The 26,591-nt window shown below is 40.8% G+C and overlaps 2 protein-coding genes across 2 annotated transcripts in view; one reads left to right on the forward strand and one right to left on the reverse strand.

The window, feature by feature from the left end:
• garre1 (granule associated Rac and RHOG effector 1) overlaps positions 1 to 7,956 on the reverse strand; it is a 54,471-nt gene extending 46,515 nt beyond the window's left edge. Inside the window, exon 1 of the mRNA XM_080763957.1 lies at positions 7,917 to 7,956. The gene's annotated coding sequence lies outside the window, so the exon portion shown is untranslated. The remainder of the gene's footprint in view (positions 1 to 7,916) is intronic.
• Positions 7,957 to 11,596: 3,640 nt separating this feature from the next.
• gpib (glucose-6-phosphate isomerase b) lies at positions 11,597 to 26,182 on the forward strand. Its single transcript, XM_080787891.1, has 20 exons — positions 11,597 to 11,758; positions 13,249 to 13,339; positions 13,619 to 13,687; positions 14,314 to 14,433; positions 14,964 to 15,047; positions 15,315 to 15,461; positions 15,577 to 15,648; positions 15,756 to 15,800; positions 15,941 to 15,994; positions 17,351 to 17,411; positions 18,254 to 18,297; positions 18,679 to 18,831; positions 19,564 to 19,693; positions 21,033 to 21,109; positions 21,419 to 21,547; positions 23,676 to 23,751; positions 23,861 to 23,927; positions 24,082 to 24,201; positions 24,330 to 24,369; positions 25,929 to 26,182. Exons 1-19 carry the CDS (start codon positions 11,640 to 11,642, stop codon positions 24,331 to 24,333), a joined length of 1,662 nt encoding a protein of 553 aa, XP_080644017.1. The 5' UTR covers positions 11,597 to 11,639; the 3' UTR covers positions 24,334 to 24,369; positions 25,929 to 26,182.
• Positions 26,183 to 26,591: the final 409 nt, after the last annotated feature.

Below are 26,591 nucleotides of genomic sequence, written 5' to 3' on the forward strand. Positions count from 1 at the left end.
TGTACTAGTAGGGGCTCAAACATCTCTCGGCCCAGCAGACAAAAAACTACCCAACAACGTAATCAGTGTGGTAGTTTTGTGTGATGGGTTTTTCAATAGGATACACGCCAAGAAGCCATGGCGGTAAGTACTGGGAGCTGATAGTAGGTAACTTGCGCTACACCTCAGCAATCCATCCCAGAGGTCTAGTGCATTGAAACGGGGATAGACTCCCGCACCCTGGCTGATACCGTCAATAAGCCTCTCAGACTTACTTAGTGCAGTAATGGATGTTATATGCATATTATTACTTATATTATTACTTCTCTTCTAAATGTACATGGTTAAGTCTGGCTGAGGTGGCTAAAATCATATTGCAATAGTTTTCTTTTTGACCACTATGATAAGTCTGTATTATGAAGCTATGCTTAATCTACTGTGATGTAAAATCTTGGGGCCCGGACGGTTAGCTCTCGACTCCCGAGCCTGACGGCCTTTGCCGCATGTCACTCCCCACCTCTCTCCCCCTTTCCCGTCTGATTACTTTTCAGTAAGTAATCAATAAAGGCATAAAAAGCCCCCAAAACAATTATTTAAAAAACAAATCTTGTTTTGGGGTTTTTTCGATAATAAACAATATAAAGGCTAATGTGGTGCTAGAGTAGGTACAGAATTGCAAATGATGCTAAGGTTTCTAAAAGAACATGTGTACAATACAGTACACACCTGCATATTATGCCAATGTTCTAAACAGCATGTACATACCTGCTATCACTTACACAGTCTGTATATCCTGTATGTCTCTATTTTAGGGATTCTCCAATCAGGTTTTTTGGGACCGATTGCGATTGTTTCTCATGATCGGCAGATACCGATCTTGTGCAAAAGGGGACATTCTCTATATTTTTCAAAATGATGTAAAAACCCACGTCAGAACTGCCCCTGTGTGTGTGGGGAGGAAGGGGACAATGTTCAGGCCTGTCACAAAGATGCAAAATGATATACTATATATCTGACTTTGATACCACTTAAATGGTATAAAAGTAATTTCATTTGGAGGCCGATCGGCCAATCACCGATCGGTGGTCGATTGATCAGAGCATCTCTACTCTGAGTCTATTTGTTGATTTAACCCGTTCATAGTCTTGGTACCCAGGCTTTTATTTTTGTTTGTATTCAGCTCCAAAAGAAAAGCCTGGCGAAACCCATTGGAAAATCTGGCATAGGAGCCAACTTGTATTTCACTAACCAATACCAGAGGGCTGTTATTGAGCTCCAAATTTGGTGACTCAGTGTTCTCCGCTGTTTTCTACCGACGAGGGGAGGAAGGCAGGGGTTGCTCTGATCGGTGGACTAATACCAGCATTTTAGGCAGTATCAGCAGCTTTTCCCGATACCGGTATGCTTGCTATCGGTATCGGAACAACTCTAGTGCTAACTGCATTGCTTACCCAGGCTGACCTTTGCATTGCTCGGGCCAACCTCAAAATCACATTCCAGTCTGTTCCGTCTCATCCCCATTTAGACACCTAATAAACCAATGGCATCATTCCGTAATGAGAAAAACATGGACTGGATCATGGAAACGGGACATAAAAGCGGATTTCAGGCATTCATGATTTAGGAATGAGAATATTAACCCGTTAAGACCTGAGGCAGATACTACAAATGCCTTCTAGATAAGTAGTACTAGCGTCCAAACTATTTCGTGCCGAAGCCCCCCAAATTGATATATATTTGGCAGTGGACAACCATCAGATTTTTGAGGGGTGTTAGCCAGCTGTTTGTTTGTTTGTGTATGTGTATGTGTATATGAGCACGGAATGTGCTCAACTGAGCTCAATGTGATGTATTATGATAAGAGCGCCCCTCACTTCACGAGTGTGATTATATATATATTCTTCCAAATATAGTAGATGTACAAGCTCAAGCTCGTATCACAGCACAGAGTGATGTGCTGTGAGCTTGTAAATCTCAAAAAGGAAGAACGGGTTATCCAAAGACTATCTCTGCCCTTAGCAAAAACAATGTCACAATGCTCGGGTAGCACAGTGGTACCTTGTAAGTGCATGCCCACTTAGCCCAGATTGCCCACCCATACTAGATATAAAAAATAATAATCTATGCTTCATTGCCGCTGCAGTTCATTGGAGCAGCCTGTATCGAAGTGAGGGCGGAAGTGCACCGGAAGTTCAGAAGGCACGCTACGCCACTTTGCCACTCAAGTGACTACTGGTCAATTACAACAAGTCTTTTCCGGGACTTGTCAGATCCGTCTCACTTGGCCAGACTGTTGCCTCTCACAAGTTGTCTGGCAACACGAGACTAGTGAAGCACCAACGTGGAAGCTTGCCCTCACTTGACACACCCCAGAGCCAAAGGAGGCATCTACCTTGGCTTTCTATGTCTATATGCCCACCACCGTGGAGGTTATGGGTTCGAATCCACCGTGGTGCAATGTGCAATCAATTGACAAAATAAAATATACTAGATTTTGCACAAAAACAAACAGACCATGTCATGCCTCTCCTTCCTTTGCATTTGTGCTGGTGTACTACAGAGACCAACGCAGCACACACATCAGTAAACACGAGCAGTGTGTGATATAGAAAGATGTAACCAGCAACAGAGATGCCAACTTTGTCTAAAGATTTGAACTAAGAAAACACAGCATCATCAAATTGTCTTAGAAAAGCAACAAAGAAAATGTGTGCCTAAAAAGTGGCTAAACAGCACTGGACCTAGTATCCAGTGTGTAAGGATACATTGAACTACTATGTCTTCGCATCATGAAGTTCCATTCCATTGCAAAAATGTACTCATTTAATAAAGTCATTGTTATTTTCCATGGCAGCCATGTTTGCATGGCATTTTCCATTGAAAAAGCAGGGTGGCGTTTAATTAACTTAATGTGAATATGGCTGCTGTGTGAAATGTGAATATGGTCTATTGGGACTAGTAGGCAATGTCTAAAAAATCAAAAACATTTACATGCATGCAAACCATAATAAATTAGGTGTGCCACACATTTTTTTTGCCAAAGCCTGATGACAGTTGCCTAGAACTAACTTAAGCTAGGCTTTGTGGTGAGTACATTTTCAGAGTGACAAGATAACATAAACAGATCAGTCTAATTTTACAACACGTACCCCATCAGTCAACTTAGCTTTAATATCAGTGAAGTGGTGCCTAGAGAGAGTGGAAGTTATTTCCACACACAGAAGGTAACACTTCTAACACTTCCTTCCTGCTACAGCAACACCTGTTGTTATTGCCTTGACATCATCACAATATTCAGGAAGAGTTTTCCTACAATATCAGACTCGAGACCAAACATTCTGCTAAATAAATCCCATGGACTTTTCCGTTGTTACTCAATTCTTCAATGTTTTGATGATGACCATTTTGAACTTTTAAAGAATATGACCATTTAAAAAAAGATTTTTTAATTTCAATTTTAAAGGTTACAATGGAATATGGAGTATGGAGTTAATTTATTCTCAAACTTTTCCCTAGCCTAGTCTCTGGCCTGAGTAAAACAAAAATGTGTGAATTCATTGCATTTTTCATGACTTCAGAAGTACTGTTCAGAGTCAAGTTCATCTGAGAGAAGAGAACCAACAAGCCACTAACACACAAATTACAAACAAACTGAAGAAGTCAATTTCCAACAAAGAAAAGCTGCAATTGCAAAGCAAAGGAATGCCTGTCTGAGTTCATAGCCACTCCATTGTGTAGCCATTGCGTTTGGTAGAATATAGTTAAACTTAAAACAATTCCACTGACATTTAGAATCAATCCTCCTTTAGGATCTGGCTTTGGTTACTATCCCACCTCCCCGACCTCAAACCCACCCATGATCCACACATCAAAGATTTCATTGTGACATTCAACTACAAATTCAGCAACAGGGCTCGAAATTAACTTTTTTACTTGGTAGCACTGGTGCTCCCAAATTCAGAATGAAGGAGCACCAGAAAAAAATTAGGAGCACCCACCAAAATTTTACGAGCACCAATATGTAATCGATTTTTTACATTCATTATTATTACACTTGTAGCCTACAGCAGTGGTTCCCAACATTTTTCATGTCAAGCACCCTCAAATTGACACTCATTAGCCCACGGACCCCCATTTGAAAATATATGCCAGGGACCCCCATATGAGAAGATTTTTACGGCTCTAGCAGTGATTTTCAGTTATTTACATTTCAAGGACCCCCAGTTTGACCTGAATTAGGCTACCGTTCCCCATTTCTATCTCTGGGACCCATAAAATCAAAGTTAATTTAACTGAGTGTACAAATGTACAGTGAAATTGGTTTACCCATAGTATGTAGTACACTCTCAGAGTTTCAGACCCATAAGGGTCCATTTGGTTCCTAACTATCATTTAACCGAGGACCCCTAGGGATCCCCGGACCCCACTTTGGGAACCACTGGCCTACAAGCCAGTTGGTATGAGATGCTATTTTTGTGGCAATAAACCAGTTGAAAATATAATTAAATTCTAAATACTGTCTCTGCTATAATTTCTGAATTTGTAAATGGCTACAAAACCCTTTGTTTTATGTAGGCCTGCTTTTTGATTGAAGTAAAAAAAAATATATATATATATATATATATATATATATATATATATATATATATATAGGCCTACTGTATATATTTATGAGAAGTTATTTTCATAACGTCATCATAAATGTGGTCGTGTGACTCCACACATTCCATTCAATTGAGCCCTTTTGTTGTCTCTCACAGCTGAGGACCTCAGGTCCAGCTGATGTTGATCACCCAATCAGTCCACGGACTGACGGGAGGTTAGAGGAAGTAGAAGAAGCCAAGGAGATATTTCTTTAAACAATCATAACTCTGGACAGGAATGGACTAGGAACTTACTTTTTTTTTACATGCTCAGATCTTTATGCTCTACACGTTTAAATCATCTCGCGGGAGGGAACAGGCCCGCGACACTTTCGGTCGCGATCGTTTTGGTCGCACTACAGTAATTATATGCAGTAGCACTGGTGCGCCCAGTTATATTTTGAGATCGCACAGATTAAAATTCAGGCGCATTTGCGACCAAAATGGTCGCTATTTCGAGCCCTGAGCAAGAAACACTAGAAAGCTCCTTTGTATAAGGAAATATCATCATTCTGGTCTATGGAGTTGAGTAGGAGCGAGAAGACAGATAGCTCTGGAACAGTGCTGTCAGTGCTGGGCTGCCCTGCAGGCTCAAACAGTCATCCTGTGACTTTAGGTTGACTTTGTCACACACATGCATCCGGATTCAAAGTAGATTAAACAAAAAGTGATACTTCTGGTCACAAGTGATATGATCAAACAATGACAAAAAAAGTGGCAAGGTGGTATTGATTCAAATTGCATGACAATCAGGCCAAAACCTACAAAAACAATAATTTAAAAAAAAAATGATTCTGTTTATCTCCTAAACCTGTATCATTTCCGGGGTGAAAGAGCAGCCAAAACTGCACATAAGATGTGAAACACAGGGGGAAAATCTCCTTTGAAGACAAAATGTCAAACACTGATTCAACCCTAGTAAGCAGCACCCATGGAGGCCTCATCCAGTCCAGTGGCAGTGGCCAGTGGCTGCTCGGGTATTAGGCTGAATAAGCCCTCTCTCAGACAGAATGCGTCTAAACAAAGACAGGAATTCTGCAGAGCGAGGCATTTATTTCCATAATGACACAGATGTGACAGATGTCAACTCCTAGGCTTTGGCCTATAGGACTATAGAAAACAGTAAAACACAGTGGCTGGCCAAACAGTTAACGTTGCCAATGAAATTGAGAGGATCGACCATTACCCACATTTGTGTAAGAATAGATGAGAAACTTTCACACCCTTCAGTAAACTGGGAAAGCATTTGTGTCGTTTTAGATGTTTGCGTTGGCCATTAAAAAAATATCAGATAAACAGGCTTGCAACGTGTCACAAACATTTTTGAAAAACCTTGACAGTGTGAGAAGTTCTGAGAACTACTAATTGAGTTGTATAATCGGGTCTCAGGGCTTAATGGGTTAAGATGACAAAAGGGCCATGGTGGTGCCACCTTAACACCCTATTCTTGCACATCTCATGAATATCACGACAAGTCACCCAGACATTCTACAAAGACCACGCCCAATCAGCTGGAGAATGCAGTAGTCAACATTCTGACTTTAAGCGATAGATTTCACAACTTAGTCAAAGGCTACACTCATCAATCCTCTGCTAAATGCATGAACAACAATCAACAGATCACAATTTGTAAATATTCCCAAACTCCAGTGACCCCAAACAAAAAATGCATTCCACATGACCTCAGAAGTAAGGCAGGGATCTTACATTACCCACCCCAGAAGTGGGGTGGGTAATGTAATGTTAAATGCAGCTCATATTCAGTCAAACTCCTCTCAAATATCAAGTCTATTAAAATTGCATTAACGCCAAGACCTGTGCCAATTGAATAACACTACTAGTGTATAATAAGGCTGATAATATTCTGCTGCAACTATACATGCTAAACAAACAAGCAGCAACTATATATGCTAAACAAACAAGCAGTTTACAAGGTTTTGAAAGAAGTCGAATGTCAGTGCTTGCATGAGCTTATTTGTCTGTAATTGCATTAGGAGGCAACATCTCTCTCTCTCTCTCTCTCTCACACACACACACACAGAGTAAGTAAGCTGTTATGTGCAGTGTTACCCAACATAACAGCTGTAATGATTTGAGGGTGTGATTCCCTCTTGAACCCAGCTGTGAAGCCTTGTTGGAGATAGATCAAACCAACTAAGATACTTAGATAAGAGATCAACCAACTAGCTGATCAGTTAGATTGAGATACTACTGAGACACTATTTTACAGATAATGAAATATAGCTGGTTAAAGAGAGTATTTTGTTAAGACGTTTAGATTAAAATCTAAAAAAAACTAGGTAAATGGTCAGTTATAGCTGGTTGGATAACCACTATTTAGCAGGAAGCAGCCGCAGTTTGCCAGTTTCGCCGAAACTCCCAGAGATGACATGGCCGAAGTCATGGGAGCACTATGTCGCAAGCTATTAATACGGCCTTTTAACGCCCCAAACACAAAAAAATCGGCTGACAAGACCTCCGACTCGGTAGGTACCAGAGCAACAGCATTACAACAACATTAAACACACGAACATCAGTGACACACGTCAAAGCAACAGTAAACAGACCGGCTAGTTAAGCCGGTACATTGTTTGCGTTGCATTCCTCAGTTTGACACTCGCTGACTGGTTTGTTTCTATGTAACACTAGGTAGGTATATTCAGGCTAATAGCTATCATACTGCAGCACAACTGGTGACCCATCTAATTCTGTGACTCCAGGGCCGTCGCTCATTATTATGAATATGACAAACTCATTCTATCTAACAAGTAACAACGATGAGATGGGACTATGTATGTCACAATAATAACACCATATCACTTTAACGTGCTGAAATAAAAAATATCGGATAGAATATTCCAAAAGCTATTTAATGTGCATTGTAGCGAAATAATTATGATGACATTGTCTACGTCTGGCTTTAATGGAAAGCCTCAGAAATACTATAAATGTACATGCAACTACCATAATAAAGGGCCCTCGGACTGTCGGACAAAAACTAAACCAGCTACCGGACTGTCGGGGAGTCACAGAACTCGATAGGCTGTCCATTTCGGCGTGACACGTAGCTAGCGGTAGCTTAGCTACCCTGCTAGCTCTCTGCGACACGATTCCCAGCGTTTGTGGAGAGAAAGCGCAAAGTAGCGTTAACTTGAAAGCACCGCCTTATAGCGACTGCAACGACAGTCAATGCAAACAGTAACTGGAAATGTTAAATAAGTAAATACACAAAGACTCATTGAAAAAACACAATGCAAAAAATGTTGAGTAGTTAATCACCGCATCGCTTCTTACCAGCTCTAGGCATCCACCCTCCTTGACAGCGAATCCCCTGTCTGTGTGTGTGTGTCTGTGTGCGTCCAACCAGACGTTTCTCCTTCCGAACTGCAGGGGGCGCACTGCACTGACTAAGGTTTAGGTCAGTGTTGCCAGGTATTTTGCGAGAGAAACAAGCAACTATGAAAACAAGCCCAGAAGAAGCGAGCCCTTCACTGTTTTTCCACACAAAATATATTTTGTAGAAAATTTGAAAATGTGGAATTTTTACTAAACATTTTTAACAACACAAATCTTGTATTCTCGCTGGCATTAAATATTAACAAATTGTTGTCCAGACGACCAGACCAGACCATTACATGTTCATTTGGGGGTTCTTGACTTGTTTGAGAAACACTGGTTTAAAGTAACATTAGGAAGCAAGCAAGTGCACTTTAGAAACATACTTTGATGAATTGAATACAAGCCAATAGCCATATTAGCCATAGTGTTCTATTGGGTTTAATCCTTTCATCTTTTGGTGTACCGTGTGTAGTCTAGTTACAACACGTTACAATACAGTAAGATAGAACTGTATTTTCTGTGCTTTTTTTGTTGTAAACTGTTCAATAAATCAAACAAACAAACAAACAAAAAAACATTTAAAAAAAAGCAAAATACCAACGCAACTTTACAGATATACAAGCCCAAAATCGCTTATAATAAGTGGACATGGCAACACTAGATTAGGTTGGCAGTAGAAGAGGGGCGCGTCTGGGTCTGGATCCTATAGGCCGGAGGGAACGGTCGCTGTGATTGGCTGGCTGGATTTCAGTTAGAGAATTACATACTTCGTCGTACGACGGTGTAGCGCATCGAAAAGAGCCGATGTACAAGCTCCGCGATGCGTTGTGAGCTTGTACATCGGTCATCGGCTTGATTCGGCTATTTTGATGCGCTACTAACTACACCGTTGTATGGCGAAGTGTATACAGAGATCCAAAATCTAAATCCAGTGCAAAAGTTGACAAGTTCACATAATTAAGCCATTGCTTTTGAAATTGTATAATAGGATTTTTATTTTTTTTGTAAATGAAACTGGTAAATTGTGGACTTTGTTGCCCTCTGGTGGTCCTTTTCTGTATTGAGCACGGAGGTGTAATACTGTTCATCAAACACTAGAGGACAAAACAAGACTACAATTTGACTAGACAACTCAGTAAAGCTCAATTGGAATTGTGTGTACTATTTACTTACCCCCCAGCCCCCCCCCCCCCCCCCCCCCACACACACACACACACACACACACAGTCACACACACACACACCCAGACCAAATCCTTATACTGTGTATATCATCCACATGCAGCATACGAAGCCTACATTTTTCACACTGTTCATATCGATGACGATAACTGACATGTTTTTTGTTTTTTCTCTTCCACCCTTTCTTGAAGCTGAATCTGCAACATGTCATCAACAACTTTATTTAAACTACCGGTAAGAACAGTTGAGGGGAAAACCCTTTTGTTTGGCAAAAAGCAGTTGCAATTAAAGTAAATCAATGGTAAACAAGTAATAAAATCCAGTACATAAAACAAAAACAAATGATCCCACAACCATCAATAAAGGTCCCCACACACCAAGCGTGTTTTTCGGATTTCTAGCGGCGTTTCTTCATCGTCCGAAGAACGCGTCCAGTGTGCAACCACCTTAAGCGTGTCATTATATAGGTCTATATTGATCCATATATGATAAACTCATTATTATGCATTATAAACAATGCATTGCACTATACCACATAACAGATATGCACTGTACAATCCATCAATAGTCAATTAATACTCGTATAACTACATAGCCTACAAAACATTTATTCAAACTGATGTTAATGGCAATGATGACATACAGTAACATACCCATGTATGTTTCTATACATATTTTGAGGACATATAGCTGTTATGGTTAGTGTGATTGTCTGAGTTGCATTCTTTACTGTTTGTTTGGTGATGCCACCAAAATTGATTGGGGAATTATACTTCCTTGTACATTTCAATGGATATGTGACAACAAACCTCTCATAAGTTAAATCATGGCTATGTGGTTTAATGTAATAATTATTCTATCATCTACTGTCAAAACAGGACATTATAGTGCATTCAGCTTTGCCATGGAAACAAAATTTAAATATTTTGCACTTTGGCATTTAAATGACACTAACCTAAACTAACCCTGCATGCCGCAACTGTCTGTCTGCAATGGTTTAAGTTCCTCACAGTCAGACATACATGTGGCATTTAGGCTGCAGTTGATAGGACAGATTTACAGTATGACACAGCACATCATGTCCTCAACCTTTTCGGCTTCAGTAGTATAGTACCCCATTTCCTTGATTTCTGAATCTGAATAATAGGCTATGTAAAAAATAAACAAAACTAATGTCATAATAGCAGAAACAAAAATTGCTTTCTATTCAGTAAACAGTTGTGATTGCTAGTTATGTTTTTGATTTGGTAAACACTTTACCAATCAACATTTTAGAATTTGTTCTTTTTTTTTGTGGGGCTCCTCCTATATACAGGTTTAATGTTTGTCTTGTCTAGTTTAATGTGTGTTTTGTCACTAACACAAACATTAAATGCCATTATTAATGGCAGACAAAACAAACATTAAACTCTGTTACAGAGTTTAATGTTTGTTTCGTCTGTCACTGAGCAAATCGGCATATGATATTATGTTATGATATCGCGATGATGTACGATGATAAGGGTTGGTAAAGCGCCTCTCACTTCACACAGGTGTGATTTTGTTATTTCTTTCTTTCTTTCTCTCACATAATGTATAGCCTCTCCACATACCCTTAGGCGTACACTACACGTACCCCATTTGAGAAACACTGCTTTACACTATGGATGTCCCGATAGACTTTTTTAGTTTCCGATCCGATCCCGATACCACAATTTCTGTGTTAGCCGATACCAGAGAATAATATTTATAATACAAAAAGAAAAGTCCACCGACCGGGAATAATGTTTATAGCTATCTAGCTATACTGTATATCTCGTGTTGTGTTTTATAGCAGACTCCTTAATGTGCACTTGCAGTTTGGGCAACTCCAAAGCAAACTCCACATACCCCAACTTTTTATTTACGTGCCATAGTGTCAACCCCTTACCCCTGTGTCAGATCGGAGGATAGACTGGCATATTCGCCGATATCGATACCTGATAAGGCTGATATGACCGACTGATGAGGGCCGATCCGATACTTTTCCGATCCCGATACAGTATCGGGACATCTCTACGTTACACCACCATAGTTCTCAAACGTTTCAGTGCCCAGGACCCGCAAATGAATATATTTTTGGCCGTGGACCCACATCTGAAAAGGTTTTGTGCCAGGGACCCCCACAAGCCAAGATATATGTTAAAAGTGTTCACTTTTAAAGAGAGAGAGAGAGAGAGAGAGAGAGAAATCAAAGATTTGCACAAATTCTCAAGATTCTTCAAAAAATAGCAGATCTACAAGCTCATATCACGTCACAAAGTGACAACCACTGCACACAAGCGTTACGGTTGCATCACAGTGTATCTCAGGGCTTATGTACATGCCACCATACTGTACATGAGCCCTGAACATAATGTCAATTGTAGGAGGGGCCAGTCCGACCCAAGCCTTCAAAAAGCTCTGGCTTCCTCCTGCTCACTGCTCACTCAGCCAGCTACGTTAAGCAGGACGGACCACAGCCTCTTGACCAGACACCATGGGACTGACACACGACCCCATCTTCCGCAAGCTCCAGGAATGGTACAAGGCCCATGCCCTGAACCTCAACATGAGGCACATGTTTGAGGCCGACCCAGAGAGGTTCCACAAGTTCAGGTATGCGTCTCAGTTCAGCACTCGCAAATGTTGCAAATGGAACTTGTGTTCCATTGTGCTGAATGTGTTCATATTATTCTTAATGTCAACCATTTTCAGTGACAGTGGTGTTATATACTTCATCTTAATAATAATAATAATATACTTAATTTATTATAAAATCAATTAAAACCTTATTCATATGGCACAACAATCAAATGTGACGAAAGTGCTGTATAAGCATCAACAGAACAGGCCTGTGCAATAACAGGTCACAGGACATGTAACAATGAAAACGTTATGAAATAAAATAGAAAACATCTGTAGACTCAAACAACATTAAAAACTAGAGAAAATAAATTAGTCTTGAGGAGTGATTTAAAGTCTATTTATTAGTTTCTAAAATCACCTTAACCCCCAATTTATGTTATTCTGATTACAAATGTTGAACACCTGCAAGACGGCTTCATGAATCACTTCCACCAATTCCATATGGGAGTCTTCTTAAGACCAGCTTGATCTTAGAGGATCCCTGACAAGCACTCGGGTGGCACAGTAATAAAGTCCCTACCCACCACCACAGAGGGTGTGGGTAGGATCCACTGTGGTGCATCCGGCTTTGTCGGGCGTCTACACGAGCACAATTGCCCCTGTTCAGAGGGGGAAGCCGGGCAGGGAGGGTGATAATTGTCATTGCATGTACTCTTACGGGCTGGGGAGGCAACTGTCAGCAGGGAGTGTTGTGCAGGAGAAGCAGGATGAAGGCTCTATACGTCCTCCTGGTGGGGGGTCCTCACTGGCAGGTGAGCCAGTAGGATACAACAGCATCCAGTGACAACACAGACATTTGTGTGGGAGCCTGGGCCGGCCTAGTTGTTCAAGCACATGGCCATTTTTGTGTGATCACCCAATGCCAATCAATCAATCAATCAATCAATCAATCAATCAATCAGTCAAGTCACTGTACTGTACTGTACTGTACTGTACTCTCAATACGCTTGTCCAGAGAGAGTTGAGGGGATGGGGGGTGGGAGAGGATGAGCAAGCTAACTGTATCTGTACATGTCTGTATTGTCTATTGTCTATTTGTGTAACTGCACTGTACTGTATGTAACGTTTTTCCCTGTGTATGGGACCCCCTCTAAAATGAGATGCTGCATCTCAAGGGGCTATCCTTTCAATAAAAGTCTGAGCAAATTCTTAATATATTGTTTAATAATAAAACAAAGAACGAGTCAATCTATATATATATATATTTAATATGAATAATAAAGGTAGTAAACACAACCCCTGACTATCTCGGGTGAAACGTATGCAATATCAAACCATCAAACAATAATGGTTTATAATGGTTGTCTGAACACCTGGTAGATCAAAAAGAGGTGGTTGCCCAACACTGCACTGTCTCTATTATCCCACAGTGTGTAGGCAAACTAGCCCCAAACTTCCTCCAGCCATTGTCTCGCTTTTACATGGTCTTAATCCAGTCTGAACATTGTGCATTTCAACAGCACAACATTGAAGTCTGATCATGGAGATATCCTCCTGGATTACTCTAAGAACCTTGTCACCGAGGAAGTGATGAAGATGTTGATGGAGCTGGTAAATTCATGTCTGTCAAGCATGATTGATTGTACTTGAAATGTTTCCACTGCTAGCATTTATAAGCCATTATTTGTGTTCATCTTTCCACACCACTATTCAAAAGCCGTCTTGATTTGTTGTGATTGAGCAGCAGGCATGATATCCTGTGATTCCTTGGAAGTCGTTTGAAGTTTTCGTTCATTAGACACTTCTGAAAATGAACACGACCAACTGCACTGTACAGATATCATCTAGGATCATCGTCACACTATTCACCATATTGTGTTTTGTCCACAGGCCAAGGCAAGAGGAGTGGAGGCTGCCAGGGATAAGATGTTCCATGCAGAGAAGATCAACTTTACTGAGGTGTGCATTATACAGTAGATACATAGTTTGTATTAACATTGGTCTCTGACACTCTGTGTGAATACTTTATCTGTAAATCCCCATATTCTTTGTTAATTCGAATCCCCATTGGCTGCCACCAAAGTAGCAGCTACTCTTCCTGGGGTCCACAACAAACATAACATAACATAACAATACATGCATACATATACATACCTACATACATACATAATTTTTTTAATATATGAAGGTATTGTGGGCTGGGATTTTACAAAAAAGCCCCCCCTTTTAAATACATGTATACATTATGGCACCCTTATGGCTTCAAAACTATGGAATGCACTTCCCATTGCAATCAGAACTGCAGACTCACTCCGAATCTTCCGCCGTAATCTGAAAACCCACCTCTTCCGTCTTCTTTTTAGCCTGTAGCACTTGCTGCTATTTCTACATTTTATGTAGACATAGCACTATTTAATATATATGCATAGTTTCATTATTCCACTGTTAGGTTCTTAGCTTACATATGATTCATGATGACGATTTCTATGATGTATTACCTTCTATGATGTTTTTGTTCTTGCTTACTGTAAATCGCTCTGGATTAAGAGCATCTGCTAAATGCCTACATTGTAAATTGTGTGTAGGACCGTGCTGTTCTCCACGTGGCTCTGAGGAACCGCTCCAACACTCCCATCATGCTCAATGGCAAGGATGTCATGCCAGAAGTCAACAAGGTTCTGGAGAAGATGAAGGGATTCGTCCACGTGAGTGAAACCTGAGCCAAGTACCCTTTTTACAAGTGTTTTCTTTCTTTTGTTCCCCTATTTTTTTACAACTTTGTTTTTCACATAGTAGAGTAATCGATTTGGCCATTGACAAATATTTATGTCCTCATGTTTTAAATAGTGTCCTCACACACATTCCAAAGGACCACAAATTGAATACACTCTTGAATGGTTATCCTATTCCTGATGGTTATCCAATCAACATGATACGTGTGTCACGCACACATAGTGATGAGTAGTTTGTCATATTTAAAAAAAGAAAATGCAATCCTATAATGACCTTACTGTGGTTTTATCATATTTCTGCTATATGCTTTATTCATTATGTAAATAAACAAACTGAACTAAGTAAACAAACTTTCACTTATATATAGAACCCTAGCGTCACTCTTTTGGGAACTTTGCACATTCAGTGAAAATAGGCAAACATTTGGCAAAAATAGCAGATCTACAAGCTTTCAATGCATCACAATGCAACTCATTTGTGTTTGTCTGTTGTGTTAATACAGAGAGTTCGTCATGGTGAGTGGTTGGGCTTCACCGGAAAGAAAATCACTGATGTCGTCAACATTGGGATCGGAGGATCTGACCTTGTGAGTAAACTGAGTTCTGACTGACTGTATGGTCAATGCAAAATATTCATTCTAATAATATCAGAACATACTTTACTTTATTTGTTTATTTAGACGGGATACTGCATAGTAATGAACAATACAAAATATATCATGTCATGTCAAAAATAAAATAAAATCTATTTAAGGCTAAGACTAAAACACTTGCTTACACTTACTTGACTCATAATATGTTAGCACAAACAAATTGCAGCGTAACGTCACGTAACTGTTTAATTGAATGTTTAGGGCCCCCTGATGGTGACTGAAGCCCTGAAACCATACTCACACGACGGACCCCACGTTTGGTTCGTGTCCAACATTGACGGAACACATGTTGCCAAGACCCTGAAGAAGCTCAACTGGGAGACCACCCTCTTCATCGTCGCATCGAAGGTGCTCCATTTGCATACATTTGCCTACTTAAGATGGAATTTCGATTCCTCGGCTGGGTCATACCAAAGACACTGTTTACACTTTGTGGTTAGGTAACTTTGTATTTCTTCTGCAGACATTCACGACCCAAGAGACCATTACCAATGCTGAGTCTGCAAAGGCATGGTTCCTTGAGCATGCCAAAGACGTGAGTTCTGAGTGGTCCAAGAATGCAGCTGTGCATTCTCTGCACATAAACATTTGGTAGATATATCTATACTCTGTTCTTAATATCTCTTTCTTGGACCTAAACAGAAAAAAGCTGTTGCTAAGCACTTCGTGGCACTCTCCACCAACGCAGTAAGTTCAAGTATAATTCATGCACAAGGCACTGTTACCAAGGAAAATGTAGTCAATCCGCATTTCAAAACATTCTAACCATTGACCATAGTCATACAGCATGAAGTTACCATCATCTTTCTCTCTGTTTCTTCCCCCAGCCCAAAGTAAAGGACTTCGGCATTGACACAGAGAACATGTTCGAGTTCTGGGACGTGAGTGTACTTACAGTAGGAAGCCTTTGAAGCGAAACACACTAGGTCCCGTATGATGCAGCGCTTAGAGAGGAACTATAAATAGGCTAGACTTTTGACCTGTGAAGCAGTTGGATAGGCACTCTGGCCAGCAGCTGCCTGGTAATCAGAAGCCTCGTTCTGCAGCACAGCTCTGAGGTGTGTTATTATTGGTCGCGACCTTCTCTTCCGCAGAGGTTACAGTAAAGGCTGCGGTCGCATAAAAGGTCAGGTATCTACATATAGTTCATTGAAACACTTCAGCTCAGAATGACCATTAACCATTTATTGCAAAGCTATTGCATTTAGTATGTGTATCGAGACACATAGCTCTGATATCAACAACAAACCCCAGAGCAGAGCATAACAAAAATACATTACATCAACATAACTTTCAATGCATCCATATAGCATGAGGGCAGTTGACATGGAAAGAAACAGCTGATTTAAAGGAACAGAATGAATTGCTGATAGAGAATGAAGGGGGGATTATATATTAAGAAGATTTTTTTTTTTTTTTTTATAGGTATAGATGTGCGTGTCTTTTGTTTGTTCAGCCTCCTCTACTATGGGATTATATATTAAACCTACTGCCTTCCGTGTCTCAATGAACTATCGCTGCGCTGGATTTACTTGTATTTGACGCGCTAATATGCCCTTTATATGACAGGGAAACCTGCCCCTCATGGAAGTTTTGCTGCCGGTTACAAGTATAGTATAAATTACAGGTGATATTCTCGTGTTAGAATGTCACCTGTAACATGTGTTGAATGATCATCTGGTGCCATCTTTAGCGTGTGCGTTTCCTTGTCCCATGACCAAGAGCGAGAAACATACCGTGATATTTAACCAGATGAAACCCTCTGCAAAAATATGCAAACATTCTCGTATCAGGCTAATCCGAGAGGATGGCCATGGAGTTCAAGTCAGCTCTGCTCTGGGTCTCACAGCACACGCAAACTGAAAAGTACTCCACATTTTACACAAAAATTGCTAAGTATTATGCGAAGAATGATAGCTGCTTTTTCGGCCGTTAATGCACGATCTACAAAACTCCATGACACTATCTATGTTATTGCATTTCAACCGGAAGTACTGTGATGCAGTTCTAGTTCTAATTCATTATTTTCATGTATTTTAGCCCCTCCAATGCATGGCTTTTGAAGATTATGTCCTATGGCAGCCAAGTCGATGGGATTTTTTGTTTGTTTAGACTGAGCACTTATGATATAAATTGTTTGCCAGCCAAGTCTATGGACTTTAATTGTTTAGGGTACTAAATGATGACGTAAGACATCATGTGGCCAATATAAATACAATGCGTGCCTTCTCTTCCAGTGGGTCGGTGGTCGTTTCTCCCTGTGGTCCGCAATTGGAATGTCCATTGCGCTGCACATTGGTATGTATGAAAGATCATTTCAGAACTCGTTTACAATTAGCTTTCATTACCAGAGGATGTACATTTTCTATAGGGGGAGACCTCTTCTTCTCTCCATTTGTAAGCACTAGAGCGGTGCCCATGTTGTGATGTCAGAACAAGCCAGATCCATATATGGAGATATAGGGGTGATCAGGTCCTGGACAACCAGAAATGCATGCTCCACCCAGTGATTATGTGTCACTCTTATGCCCATATATGGAGTTCTTTGTCAAGCATGCCAAATGAGGCTTTTGTGCTGGTTCTGGAAAACCCGGAAATGTAGAGTACCCGTTCGACCCATCTGTCTGTGTCCCTTTTATGCCCAGATATGGAGATTTCCGTATGTGTCTGTGTCCCCTTATTCCTAGGATTTCTGTGTCAGGCACCCAAATATGGAGTGGTGTGATGTCAGAAGTTCAGAACATGCCAGCTCCATATATGGACCATGGGCAGATAGATAGACACAGCAGCTGTAAGGCAGTAGTTTGAGGCATATTTCTACCATAAAAGAGTAGTTCACCCAAATAAAGCTTATTTTCTATCAATTACACACCCCACGAAGCCTTGAATTCATGGAGATTATTTTTGTTTTTGTCACATTCCTCTTTGAGTCTCCTACCGGACACTCTGCCGGTTCATGGGGTGTGTAATTGATAGAAAATAACATCATTTTTGGCATAATCAGTCGGTCAATAAATCTATCTATGAACTATGTCTGTATAATTCAATCTGAACATTCACATCAAGCTGTTCTGTGACATCTATACTGTAGCTGTTCTGTGACATGGATAGTTGTTCTCTGATATGCCTTTCCTTGCCAGGCTGGGAGAACTTTGAACATCTTCTGGAGGGTGCTCACTATATGGTAGGTACACCATAATCAGATGAAGCAACTTTGCATTTCTTGTTTAAAGCTGCACTATGTAACTTTCCTTTCCCCCGGATCTTAAACCGTTTCCCTACGTTAGTGCTGACATTTGTACCATTGAGAGTTGATAGAGCCTTTTCTGCTTGCTCAGGGGATAAATTGAATCTTGTCAAAATTGGACTTTGTCATGATCTAAATGTCTCAATAGAAGAGCAGGCAGACAAAATACAACCACCCCAATTGTATAAGTTACGTATATTGTATTAATGTACTCTACCATGTACACATCCCAGTTCCCACTGTTGTAGCACAATTACAAAACCACCGCGGAGAGCAGTAGAGCCTGTGTGAATATGTTTACCTTCCACTCCTCTTTAGGACAAGCACTTCTGCACAGCCCCTCTGGAGAAGAACGCCCCTGTTCTGCTGGCCATGCTGGGTATTTGGTACATCAACTTCTTTCATGCAGAGACCCACGCCATGCTTCCCTATGACCAGTACATGCACCGCTTCCCTGCTTACTTCCAGCAGGTCTGTCCTCCAGTGCTATATACACGTCACACAAACACCTCAGTGAAAAGCCACAAACACAGCCAAAGTCAAACCACATGTTTAAAAGTGTCTCTTTTACCAAAACACAGAACATCTATAGCTATTGTTTAAAGAATTACAATCATGTACCACAGAAGATCATACACAGAACAATTAATGCAGTGGTTCACCTTTTCATTTTCAAACACCCCCCCAGTTTGATATGCATTAGAACATTTCCCATTTGGTAACATAAAAAAAAAGGTCCCCATTTAGCCTACACTGTTACAAACAATAAATGGACCCTTACAGGGTGAATTTGGTTCCATTTGTACACTCTCAGTGTTACAGATCAATAAGAGAGACCCATAAGGGTCCCCGGACCAGACATTCAGAAACAGCAGATTAATGTATACCAGTAAGACGTGCAAACGCGGGAAGCGAACGCAGCTCGTACATATTTGGGTTTTGGACGTATAGCTGCTTTGGGGACTCCTTATATGGTTATGGCTGAGTCATGGTGACGTAATCACTCAGCTCCATATATGGGAACAAAAGCGGGACAGACACACACACACACACACACACACACACAGACAGACATGATCTGCTAGGTCTCATAGTAAGTGCTCACCGCGTTCGCAACAATACCATTGCATACATGTCTTGCTTTGCATCAGTGCAGCAGCAAATCTACTGCAGACAAAGACATTCTTAATTATTTTTATGCAGGGTGATATGGAGTCCAATGGAAAGTACGTCACTAAAGATGGTACCCGTGTAAACTACCACACCGGACCCATTGTCTGGGGGGAGCCAGGAACCAACGGGCAGCACGCATTCTACCAGCTCATCCACCAAGGTACGGTCTGCCAGGGCAGAGTTAATTTTCAACCACTTAAACCCCTACTGTATTCTTTGTTGGGATACCATATCGTGGTAGAGTGGTTTGCACGTCTCCATGACCCATAGAGCTATGTCGGCAGGAGTATGGTACTCCTGGCAGGCCAGGGTCACCCATGCTGAACGGGTCGGGACTAGACAAAGAGTGGACCACTGGCCCTCCAGGGTGAGGGTTGAGCTGAGGGATGATAACCCGCTCACGAAAAAAATACATTATTACCGAAACCAGAAGCAGAGGTAACAGTTATATTCTTTGTTGACCAGGGGGTTTCCCAGGGGTCAATACTTGGCCGGCCCTTTACCCCTACACCAAATCTCACGACGTGACACAGTGATGGGATTTTTGCTTTTCTGCCTTTATTGAAGTGAAGAATGACAGGAAAGAGGGAGAGAGAGACGGGGGGAGACATGCAGCAAAGGTTGTCATGAACGGGACTCGAACACGCACTGCGCTGCCAGGCCAGAACCTGTATGTGGCATGCGCCTGGACCACTAGGCCAGCGGGCACCCCGAATATTCCCCCATTACGACATGCCCAGAATATAGGAACCTTAGAGCTCATGTGGTTAAAATACTAAAATGCTGAAGTACTATATAGTATATACTTAGCAAATGTTGGATATCTTCTTTTAAGTGAAAACTCTCCAAATGTAGTGAGTGAAGCAAAGCTTCAGTGTCATGTGACCCCGTGGATTGACATCAAAAGTACATATTTTTTAGGTCACTACTCTGAATCTAAACAAATGTATTTGTACCGTGATGTTAGTCTGTGAAGAATTCACTCATGTTGACTTCTGATGTAACATTGCATTACTAATAATCAATAACCATGTAATGCTAACAGGAATAAAAAAAATAAAAAAATAAACTGGTTGGTTCATATTTGATGATTCGGACTGTGAATGCACTGAATGTGCCACTCACTGACTGACAAACTTCAACCCACCAGTGTGCAACCCACCAGTGTTGTTCGTCAACAGATAGAAACTAGACTAAACTAAAATGTTAGGAAGGGACTAGTGGACAAGTGTAAAATGAGCCATTGCGACGGCATCAAGGCCGCCAAAATACATTTTAGTCGATGAAATGAACTGCAGATTTAGTCGACTAAAATCTTGTGACATTAGTCAACTAAAACTAGACCAACACAGACTAACACTAACTAAACTAGACTAAACATTCCAGGTGACTAAGATATGACTAAAACTAAATGAAGTTTCATTCCAAAGACTATGACTAAACTAAAATAGAAATTTGCTGCCAAAAACAACACTGCAACCCACCTGTATCACCCACAGGAACACGCATGGTCCCTTGCGACTTCCTGATCCCCGCCCAGTCACAGCACCCCATCAGAGACAACCTGCACCATAAGGTAACCAAGTACTGGAAGTACATTTACTCAAGTGCCGTAATGTAGTACAATTTTGAGGTATGTTTTACTTCACTCGAGTATTTCCAAATGTATACTTTTACTTCTACCCCACAGTCCCACTACATCTCAGTGGCAAATATTGTACTTAATACTCCTCTACGATTATTTGAAAACTTTAGTTTTTAATATTACAAAATATTTGGCTATTTGTAAATAGCCGATCTACTGTACAAGCCAACAACATTTGGGTGTCCTTGCCATGAAGATGTTTGACAACGACTGGACTGGGCTTGTGTGTTGTGCTTGTAGATCCTGCTGGCCAACTTCCTGGCCCAGACAGAGGCTCTGATGATGGGAAAGACCACAGAGGAAGCCAGGAAGGAGCTGGAGGCCAGCGGCGCCAGCGAAGAGGACCTGGAGAAGATCCTGCCACACAAAGTGAGTTACATCAAGACTCATGTAATAATATCCAAGGGCTTTAACCCATTCTACAAATAATGAAAAACCTATGTTGCGATATATTGTTACTGTTGGTCAGAGACATTAATTTTCAATTAAATTCAAACATTATTAGCGGACTCAGATCCATATACAACGTACAACAACATAAAAGAAACACGACAGGCAATATAAGATCATTAAAAATATGTAAAATAAATAGTACATAACTATAACTTAACCCACAGGCAGAACATACAGGGATTTTAACCAGTGCACCCTTAGTCTGTAACTCTGGATGTATAGCGTGAACAGCTCATAGTGGGATTTGAGAGAGCCACAATTATACTGTTTTCAGATACATCCAGCCATTGCATGAACTTGAACAAGTCCTCACTCCAGTAGTGACTAGCACTGCCCCCTCTGGGTTTTTAAGGAGTATTCTCATTGCATCATTATTATGCAACCTTTGCATACTAGATTTCTCCATATTTTAACTTTTAGTATTTTTTCCTTTTTTGTAAATTAAAGGACCACTTCACCACTTTAACATATCTTCATATAATTGGTCCTCACTAATGATCATGAAAAAAATGGCACAATTGTTTTCTACTCAGTCTGTGTCTCATAGGAGGACTGTGGGCAGTTCAGAAACGGTTCAGTCCACCAGTGACATCATCAATGGGGAATCTAAGCTAATAGAAACTGCATGCTTTCTATTCCTGAAAAGTAATGTGAAAATAGTAGCCATCGTTCTAACGTTAAAAAAAATCTTGTTTAAAATTAATCTGCCTAACGATGATGTCACTGGTGGACGGGTTTCTGAACTGACCACAGACACAGAGTAGAGAAAATTGTGGTATTTTATCATGAACATTAGTGAGGACCTATTATATGAAGATAGGTTGAAAAGTGGTCTGCAACACCCTGCGGCATACTTTTTGCCCCTTTTTTCTAAGATTAGTTTTGGGGCTTTTTATGCCTTTATTGTTAGGGAAGACTAGTCAGACAGGAAAGGGGGAGAAAGATGGGGAGTGACACGCGGAAAAGGCCGTCAGGCTCGGGAGTCGAGCCCACGGCACGCCGTCTGGCTGGCTTGGCTGCCTACAGTAGGTGCCCAGACGGTTGAGGTAACTGTCCGTGCCTACCCTATGGCATACTTGATCGTTCTAACCACAGTTACTGTGTCCAGTTTTGGACACAGTATGAGGTTTCCACCTGACAGAGATGATATACCGCTAAAATAAAAAATTACACCGATTTCTTCCGGCTTTAACAAAGTATTAGTATAAAATACTGTATAAAACAGAGAGGGAACAGAATCATAAGTGAAGAGAGAGACCAGATTATTTCAAAAGTTAACAGATGACTCTAGAAATGCTTTAAAATGTGCTGCTAAATTAGCAATTACTGTACATCTGTTGCTAAATAGAATTAATGCTAAAGAGTTGTTTAGGCCTATATTTCTGTTATTTCCAATCAGTGTAGTATTTATTGATCTTTGTCTTTGTCTTTGATGACAGTGAATTGTTTGAATATCACTGGTGTGTATATATGAGTGCACTCATTTGAACTTGAGCTCAAACATTGAGAATCCAGTAGTACTAAAGGAGTGCTGCCCTCTAGTGGCATATTGTAAAGCATTGGTTCTCAAACCTTTTTGGCTCAGGTCACCCCTGTAAATATCCTCTTCCTTTTCATCCACACACAGCACCCCTGAATTACATTGTCACTGAAGTAAAGCTTTACTTTAAATATGTAAATATTTCCCCCCCAAAGATACAATTGCATTATAAAGTTAAACTGAAAATAACTTTTGTACTTTTAAGGTGTCAACCACTTAAACCCCAGCATTCCTGTTCTGGGGGGAGCATTCACAAAAAAATAGCCGATCTACAAGCTCACAACACATCACATTGTTGTGAGCTTGTAGATCTGCTATTGTTGGTGAAGAGACTCTAGGCTAAGAAAGATCTGCAGTCAAATAGAGTGTCTAGTTAAACTGAAGTGAGATTGATAAATTGCACACACTTGGGTGACATGGGTCACGGCGGCAGTGCGGCACACACACCGTGAGAAACCCTGTTCTAAAGTGTGGATGAAACTGACTTGTCAAAATGTCTTCCAGGTATTCCAAGGCAACAGGCCAACCAACTCAATCATCTTCAAGAAACTGAACCCCTTCATGCTGGGGGCACTTATTGGTGAGAGCAAAACATGAGTGACAAGCTACCAGCAATAATGTAACTGCGCATTAATTGATGGAACTATTGTTACAAACAAGGTATTAACAATGTTGTTCTTGATTTACAGCCATGTATGAGCACAAGATCTTTGTGCAGGGTGTTATGTGGGATATCAACAGTTTTGATCAGTGGGGGTAAGTAAAGGAGTCTTAAATGATTAACACTATATATAATAGGTTTTATGTAACCATCCTTGTACATCTCTTGAACTCACTGACATTTCCTCCCTCTCTCTCTCTCTCTCTCTCTCTCTCTCTCGCTCTCTCTCTCTCTCATACTCTACAACAGAGTTCAGCTCGGCAAGCAGCTGGCCAATAAGATCGAGCCTGAACTCGCGAACAAGGACGATGTACACTCCCATGATTCCTCCACCAATGGACTTATCCATTTCATCAAGAAGCACTTCAAGTAAGCGTCCCGAACAATTTTCCGCTGTCTTCCGTGGGCCATGGGTCATCAGAGAGGCTCATTTCTCTGAACTCATTCACAAAAGTCATAACATTCCAAAACTTATTTTCCCCCCACTCCTCTATAAGATAAGATCACAACCATCAGAATGACTATAAGCCGAACAAGGTCAGTTAATAACATTTCCGAACGGACCCCTGCACACCGCAAACGCTCTTAAGACCATTAACTCTGGTGGATACAGAAATTAATGATTAGAAAAGCTGTAAATGGATTGTTGTTGATCTTTCTTGCACAGTTCTCAAGTGGTCATGTGGTGTTCCTCAAGGTTCCATTTGGGCCCTATTCTCTTCATCATCTACATGCTACCACCACTAGGCTCTGTCATCAGAAAATACAAAATTGATTTTAGTACATGCTGAATTTCTGTATCCCCAGATGATTGTCCCACCGCCACCTTAATAAACTGCATCTCTAACATAAATAAATACATGGATGTCAGAAAACATCCCCCTGTTAAAGAAAAAACAGACATTGTAGTCATTGGGACATGCAGAGCCCCCGGGGAGAGAAATTGTCTACAAGTACCAGGTCAAAAACCTTGGCGTCATTTTTTATTCAGATCTAAATCTGAAGGGCCACACCAACAATTACAAAAATATATCTTCTTATCATTTAAGAAATATCAGCAGAGTTCGACCATTTCTCTCTCAGGGTGACACAGTAAAGCTAAAGCATGTTTAAAAAAAAATTCAGGCTTGGTTCCGTTAATGCTCTGCTGTCTGGTCTGCCAAGAAAAAGTTCTATTGGTCGGTTACAACTTGTCCAGAACCGAACGCAGCAACACACGTGGTGACTGAGACCAGACAGAGAGCACACATTACCATTATTTCTCCCTCGTTAACGCTAATGCATGGTTTTATTACTAGCAGGCTGGATTACTGTAATGCTCTCTTGTTTGGTCTAGCAATTGGTAATTTGGTCGATTACAACTTGTCCAGAATGTAGCAACACGTGTGCTGACAAATACCAGGCGGAGAGCACACATTACGCCTATTTTATAGGCGTAATGTGTAATATTAGTTTTATTTATTTTATTAGTTATCAAATAACTAAAATCACTAAATCACCCACCTATTAATCTGCGATGCGTATGTGTCCGGCCCTTAGATCCTTTGAAACTGGTCTCTTAATTACTCCGGAGGCTCCAACAGAAAGGCATGGAGAAGCAGCTTTTAGCTCTCATGGTCCTAGCTAGAACAGCCTGCCGGAGGATCTACGGGTATATAAATCTGTGGAAATCATAAGAACAAACCTTTTTAGTACTGCATTTAACTAGGCTTCTGCATAATAATAACTGCTTTTAATAACATTTAATTTTTAATTATCCTTTTCTTAAACACATTTAGTTGCAACTGGTGTATGAATAAGGGTTGGTTGGTTGGTTGGTTGGTTGGTTGTTCGGTTTGTCGGTCGGTCGGTCAATCGATTGAGTGAGTGAGTGATGGAGGTGATCTGTTTTGCTGACACTGAAGGATGAAGAGAGTCTTGCAGAAGCAGCCGGTCACTTAGTTGCATTTCATCAAGCTGTGGCACTTTATATTTACTGTCATGCAGACTAGCTATGGTGCCAACTTTTCTACGTTAGTTTACAGTGAAGGGCAAAGGCTACTTTATTCAATTCCGCATTGTGGGAGTGGTGTTCAAATCTTTCTCTGTCCCTCTAGTGTTCACGACCACCATGAGCACCACGAAAAGCATGAGAAGAAGATTGAACCTAAACTTGTGCACAAGCCCAAGGAAGAAGTGCACAAGGCAGCGGTGCACAAGGAAGAGGTGCACAAGAAAGAGGTGCAAAAGGAAGAGGTTACAAAAAAGTAGACGAGCACAAGGAGACGCACGCCAAGGGACATAGACTGAAACGGATAGATTCAATTTAGCTTTTTGAAATAAACATCTTCACACAAAAAATCTTTTCTAATTTATCTCTGTGTTTTCTGATTAATGCTATGATATTAAAGCAGGACAATGTAACTTTCCTCTTCCACCCCGGATTTGAACCTGGTTACCTGTGCAGAAATGTGCAGAAATGTTTACCATTGAACAGTAGTTAATGCAAAATTAGATTTCATTCATAAATAAAGTGAGGCTTTAACAGCTTTCACAATTATATTCTGGTTACTAGTTATGTGTCCACACACATTTTGTTTAAACTAAACATTATTCTGGAAATCTGGATTGCTTTGAGATCATTCATTGTCTCCACCAGGCCGAAGGCATGCGGAGAGAGTAGTCCGTGTGTGTGTGTGGTAAGTAAGCAAGTAAGCAAGCTTGCGCGCGTGCGTGTGTGTGTGTGTGCGTCCGTCCGTCTGTTACCAGCTAATCTCCGG

The sequence above is a fragment of the Protomyctophum bolini genome (assembly GCF_963924005.1).
Source record: "Protomyctophum bolini genome assembly, chromosome: 1".
Classification (NCBI taxonomy): domain Eukaryota; kingdom Metazoa; phylum Chordata; class Actinopteri; order Myctophiformes; family Myctophidae; genus Protomyctophum; species Protomyctophum bolini.